The 6,858-nt window shown below is 44.4% G+C and overlaps 1 protein-coding gene across 1 annotated transcript; it reads left to right on the top strand.

Annotated features, from left to right (window-relative positions):
- The first annotated feature begins 2,673 nt into the window (after window positions 1-2,673).
- LOC139201276 (potassium voltage-gated channel subfamily A member 1-like) lies at window positions 2,674-4,267 on the top strand. The gene has a single exon (XM_070830550.1). The coding sequence runs from the start codon at window positions 2,674-2,676 to the stop codon at window positions 4,150-4,152; it is 1,479 nt and encodes a 492-aa protein (XP_070686651.1). The 3' UTR covers window positions 4,153-4,267.
- The last annotated feature ends 2,591 nt before the right edge of the window (window positions 4,268-6,858 follow it).

Below are 6,858 nucleotides of genomic sequence, written 5' to 3'. Positions count from 1 at the left end.
TGTGAATTTAACTTAATCTTTTTTTTTTTTTTTTATAAATAAATAATGAACCAGAAAAACGTACCACTCGTTAGTTTTCACTCAGTATGATAATGATCAAAGAAGGCAAACTGCAAGTCACTTGTGTGGAAAATTCAACAGCATGCCCACTAATTATCTCAATGCACTTGATCAAGTTTGGTGCTGAATGATGGAAAAAAAGGCGCAGAACCAGACATTGGGCTGTCTTGCCACTGAACCAATTAACTTAATAAAATGCCAAATGCAGGAGGAGTTATTTGGCTGGAGCTTTGATAAATTACACAGAGGCCTGCTGTCCTGATTTTGTGTTGATTGTGTGTTTTTAGAAATTAAGAAGACAGTTCGGCTCTCACTGTGTTTTTAGGCCTCCAGTCAGCTCTGCACAAACGGAAGCTGCCATTGGCTTATTTGCTTTTTTGTGGTACTTCATCGTTATGAGTTGAAGCTGTCCCGGTGCTTGTTTTTGGGATTTGTAGTTTTCTATCAGGTGTATCAATCATCTGCGCTGTCCGCGGTGCTGAAGCTGCTCCTCTGTCCTCTGCAGAGCGATACACTACATTTCCTCTGTGGCGATCAGAGGGGACTGAGAGGACATAGAACTTACAGCCCGTGTGATAAAGTCCCATACTGGGCGTGAGACGTGCACATCTTGGATGCAAGCGACCCTTGATGTGATGCTTCATAGCTATGTGGGCTGAAAACACATGCTAGACGACTTCATCTTTCTCTTTAGACTACTCACCAACAAAATAACAGGAAATCTAATTTGGTCTCAGTAGTCTCAGATGTGGAGATGTGTCAGCCCTTCCAACTAACGCCCCTTAAATCCTGGAGTGAAAGAATAATGAAAAGGTGATATAATCTCTCTCCAAATGATGATAGGCTAGTTTCCTGAATTACAGATGACCTCAAATGTTGCACAGAGTGGTTGAGAGGTTGTGTTACCCGCTGTCCTTCTTTGCAGTCTGATTGCGCCAGTGCTGGCACACAAGCGCTCTTGTTTTTGTGGAGAACTTCTGGCGGCGTGTTTTAGTAGAGCCGGTCTGCATTGCGTCGAAACCCTCCAACTCCTCCTCCTCCTCCTCCTCCTCCTCCTGCCGCCCTCCCCTCCCCTCTCCTCTCCCCTCTCTTTTTCCCTCACCTCCCCTGCACTTGCATGTAAAACGCTCAGCAAAACTTGCTTGACATTGTGGAGAAAACATCTGGACCTCGCTGCTGCACTTGACTCTGTCTCAACTAACCATTTTGATATATATATTTTTTCTACTATCCTGCCCTCCGAGCCGCGCTGGAGCGGATCCTGCCCGTCATCTTGTCTACTAGATTCCTGCTGATGCAGTGATGTCTGGAAATGCCAAGGGCTCGCTTATTGCCCCTTACTGTATCTCCCCCCCTGAATTGCAGCGCAGGATTCTCTCCTGCGGTAAACTGTAAGCTGCTCTCACCATCCTGCCGCCGCTCAAGCAACTACCGACGCTGCAGCTTTGCCATCCTGTCTTTTCCATCTCAGGCTCCCCTCACCAGACTCACCTGATTTCCATCCCGTTTCATCTAATCTAGTCGTTTAGACCTATTTGAGGGCACTTTGTGCAGGACACAGCCAGGATGGCGATGAGCGCAGTTTTTTTGGAAGCTGCAATGTAAAGTTGCCACATGACACCCACTGGTGCCCTGCCGTTGGATGATTTTACTCGAGGATAAGACGCATTCAAGACCTCTCAAGATCAGCCCACGGTAAGCCTCGAAACTGCTGACTTATACAATAGATGCGTTTTCTCATCGACAGCTTCTCTTGAGGACATGATAATAAACAACTACTGTGATGATGTTGTTCCTTTTTTAGATGCATTCGATATCTTTTGCCCCGCAATAGGTCCATAGGCTGCATGCATGCAGAAACAGAAGTTTGTGTAATATCAGTACGAAATGCTATGCGTCACATTATAATTCAGGCTGGATAGAGTGGCGTGGGACAGATCACTGCCATGCACCCTACAGACATAGAAAAATTGGCATTTTTGTGTTAAACTAAAGTAATCGGTACAGATGTATCATGAGTGTAACAGAGAAACAGGGTAGAAAATATCCACAGAATCACCCCAATGAATTTTAAGAGAATGTAAAAATACGATGTAGTAAAAGAAGATTATCATATACTCAATACTGAGAGCTACAGAGAGACTGTAAATACCTAGGTTATAGAAATGCCATAGAAATCCCTCATTGGGATAACAGTGTTTACCTTTACTGCCGGACAACTGCACTAATTGGAGGCTGAGAGGAGTAAATAAATAAATAAACTGCAGAAAATGCTGAGCCAGCAAATATCTTGGCTGTTTGATCCCATATTTCCTCCCCTCTCTCCCTCTCTCTCCCTCCCTCTCTCTCTCTCTCTCTGGGTGACAGAGGCAGCAGTAACAACAGCAGCAGATGCACCGGAGAGCAGCAATGGTCAAGTCAGCGAGAACCGCAGTGGAGCCGCACTGAGGCAGAGCAGCCAGCCAGCCCCCTCGTATCTGGGGACGTCTCCAACAATTTCAGGGGTGTGGGAAGCTGAGGAGTGGAAAATTTTCCCCCTAAACTGAATGCCTGCTCAGTCAGACTAACCGACATCCCAGCACAACTCCTCCTCCACCTCCTCCTCCTCCCAAAATGACCGTGGTAGCAGGAGATAACATGGACGAGACCTCAGCTGTCCCTGGCCACCCTCAGGACACCTACCACCCAGACCACAATGACCACGAATGCTGCGAGAGGGTGGTCATCAACATAGCCGGCCTCAGGTTTGAGACACAGTTGAAAACTCTCTCCCAGTTTCCAGAAACGTTGCTGGGCAACCCCAAAAAGAGGATGCGATACTTTGACCCTCTGAGAAACGAGTACTTCTTCGACAGAAACCGCCCCAGCTTTGATGCCATCCTCTATTACTACCAGTCTGGGGGTCGGCTGAGAAGACCAGTGAACGTCCCTTTGGATATGTTCTCAGAAGAAATCAAATTTTACGAGCTGGGAGTGGATGCGATGGAGAAGTTTCGCGAGGATGAGGGTTTCATCAGGGAGGAAGAGCGTCCTTTGCCTGAGAAGGAGTTCCAACGTCAGATCTGGCTCCTCTTCGAGCACCCAGAAAGCTCAGGCACCGCGAGAGGGATTGCCATAGTGTCTGTAATGGTAATCCTGATTTCAATAGTCATCTTTTGTTTAGAGACTTTACCACAGCTGAAAGAGGACCCAGCAGGCCGAATAGTGAAAGTTGGGAACACTACTATGTATTACAAGCCAAATATCCTCACTGACCCCTTCTTCGTCATTGAGACGCTCTGTATAATCTGGTTCTCCTTTGAGTTGATAATACGCTTTCTAGCGTGCCCAAGCAAACCGGCCTTCTTCAAGAACATGATGAACATGATCGACATAGTGGCTATCATCCCCTACTTCATTACACTCGGCACCGAGCTGGCTGAAGACCCAGAAAACGAGGGAGGTGGGGGAGAGCAGGCAACATCTCTGGCCATACTCAGGGTGATCCGTCTGGTCAGGGTGTTTAGGATCTTCAAGCTGTCCCGACACTCTAAAGGACTGCAGATTTTGGGGCAGACGCTGAAGGCCAGCATGCGAGAGCTCGGATTGCTGATCTTCTTTCTGTTCATTGGAGTCATCTTGTTCTCCAGCGCTGTCTACTTTGCAGAGGCAGAGGAGCAAGGATCCTACTTTGGCAGCATCCCGGATGCGTTTTGGTGGGCTGTTGTGTCTATGACAACTGTGGGCTATGGGGACATGGTCCCAGTCACTATAGGAGGCAAGATTGTGGGATCTCTGTGCGCCATCGCTGGAGTGTTGACAATTGCGCTCCCAGTGCCTGTCATTGTGTCCAACTTCAACTACTTCTACCACAGGGAGACCGAGGGAGAAGAGCAGGCCCAGCTGCTCAATGTCAGCAATCCCAACATCCCCTCTGAAACCAATTCCAGCCGCCGTAGTTCATCCACCGTCAGCAAGTCGGAGTACATGGAGATTGATGGAGACATAAACAATAGCATCGACAACTTTAGGGAGGCAAACCTCAGAACTGGCAATTGCACTATAGCCAACCAAAACTGTGTAAATAAAAGCAAGCTGCTTACAGATGTTTAGAGGCTAGTTAGGAACTTTGGGATGTCTATGGGACTGTCACATGTGGAGTAGACCATCAGTTAGGAATGCTTCATTTACTTCCCCAAAGCACTCTATGGCATTAGGCCTACAACTATGCTCAGCTATATAGAAAGGAAACAGAAAAAGCAAAGCTCTTAGAGTATATGGCAGGTAGATAGAATAATTAATTCTTCTGATCCTACAAATATATAGGTACATCAAAAAGAAAACATCGATTATTACGCATATACATGGCTCCCTGGTGGATGCAGAGCACACGCTGTCTCATCAGTTGACGGCGTGATAATTAAAATCTTATGCATGGAGTACAGATAACATTTCAGCAAGTTGCACAACGCACCAGAAAAGTCTGCAGGGACATGCAGGCATCTGCAGCCAAGTGGTACGTGCCAAGAAGCTAGGTGACCCCCCCCCCCCACCCCATCGCCCTCGCTCCCCCTTTCTCCCCCCTCTATCCCGACAAAGGATCTACTATTCAGCACCTTATAGGAGGAAGACTGATCTCTCTTGTTTGGATGTAAACAGACGGTGATCTACACGCTTCACGGACATCCGCAATGCTGTTGGTTTCCAGCAGATGCTGTAATTGTGATATCACCAAGTGATTCAATGCCATGCCCTTTAGATGCAACACAGCACAATGATAAAGTGAGCTTCACACGAGCATGATTAGAGACTTTCCATTTTGATATCGGCATGCATGAGACATATCTCCCATAATGGAAAGGATGTTCTTTTGGATACCTGCCTCCATCCACCCCTTCTCATCTGTTTTCATACTGAGTGCACTGGATGAGTTTTTAATTTGAAATGCTAATCATTTAGAAGTATAGAAATTGAATGTTAAATCTTAAGGGAACAGTACATAAATGAGATCATAGCATGAAAAAAGTAACCTGCATTATGGTCTATCGACTAAGGTACTTTTGTATCTTGGTATATTTAATGCATGACATGATTATTCAGCTTGTTGCAATTCAGGCACTCTGCAGTGCCCTATTGTCAGGGAAACTAAGGAAATCAAATTCTGGATGTTTCTGAATTGCGATCAAATATATCCAAACCCACCTTGAGGATGCAGAGTTTCTAATTTAAAAGTAGTCAATTAAACTGAATAAATATTATCAAAAATGCATATAGGCATAATAAGCACCAATTACAGTATTACGTCAATAGTGCAGTGCATGGACCGTCTTTGAACAAGAAAAGTTAACATATCATTAGTCATGCTTCCATTTCCACGTCAAATTTGAGTACATATCCACAAGAAAAAGGATCAATACCAAATTTCACTTCATATTACAGAGAATCATTCTGACATTAGTTGCTAGTGCCTTTACCCCTTTCACCAACAGGACCAGTGAAAGTGCCTCTGTGTACAATGGGATTTGTGAGTCTGAGCAGAGCTGGTTTACCTTCTGTTCTCGTGTTGATACACTGTTGGTTATGATGTTATTGATGCCAGATGAGCAAGGTTGAAACAGCAGGTGATTGTGGTCAAAAAAACAAAAACAAAAAAAAGATGATCCATGGCTGTTATGCACAACCCAGTTTTCATGCTGTCACGCACTTAATTATGCCCTTAAGCAGCGATGTATTGTACTCTGCATGTTTACCAATCTAATTCAAAAGGGAATATCCATAGGTTTTAAACATATTTTATTTATGTCTGTTGTTTTTGTTCGTGCACCATGCATCCTTTCAGGGTCTCTACCTCAGTGAGGTCATTGCAAACTTGCTGCAGAGCTGCAAGCTTCAATGCAGGGCTTCCTATACCATAATGCAAAATGGAACCTTAAGTGTAAACTGCAGTCATGCAACATTGAATGTGAGAGTCCCAAAGCATAGCCTTTACACAAGCACTTAGTGTGGCAAATAGTGCACCACAGTCCCGCTCCTTTCTTTCACTTAAAGCTACGCACAATCAGAACATTCATTTGTAGAGAGCTTGTAGAGATTGCTTGACTCTCCTAACGGAATGAGATTGACTGTTTTCTATGTTAGTTTCTATGAAACAATGGTATCTAAAGTTACTGTTGCGTCACAGAAACACACCTGAATGTGTTTCAACACACACACACACACACACACACGTGTATGAGACGGTGGAGACGTTTGTTATAGTTTTTAAATCTGCCATCCTGAAATCCGTGGGCATTATGATGCACAGCACAGTGCAGCCCGTCCTTTTGCACAATCATTTTGCTCTGTTGCCTGAACCATTTTTTTTTTTGCTTGTGAGATATTTTCTTTTCTTTTTCACTGTGCTTTCTCATAAGTAGTGCGTTGTTTCTCAGCGTATTGTTCCAGGCAGGCTGACTGCAGATAGATTTGGACAAATTGTAATGACTACTTGAAAATCTCCAGCTACTGTACATCAATCTACACTCAGTGTTGAGATGAATTTACCCAAATGATAGTAAGATTTTTTACTGTACTGTACGCTCTTTTTTTTATTTAGCACTCTCCTGACAAGGTCTTGTTTAAAAAAAAAAAAAAAAAAAAAAAAAAAAAAAGCTCCCCTGCAGTGCTACTTGAATGTTATAGTTGTTTCTGTTGGTGCAATGGCTATCCTTTGTGGTGCTAGTACAGGACTACCATTGTTGTCTTGTTACCATCACACGTTATCTGAAGCATCAGCTGAAGCAAGCCTTTGTTAATAGCTTTGAACAAGACCTTCTCCAT

Source organism: Pempheris klunzingeri, chromosome 5 (assembly GCF_042242105.1).
Source record: "Pempheris klunzingeri isolate RE-2024b chromosome 5, fPemKlu1.hap1, whole genome shotgun sequence".
NCBI classification, from domain to species: Eukaryota; Metazoa; Chordata; class Actinopteri; order Acropomatiformes; family Pempheridae; genus Pempheris; species Pempheris klunzingeri.
The sequence above is the reverse complement of the archived record's forward strand: the minus strand, read 5'-3'. Positions and strand labels throughout refer to the sequence as shown.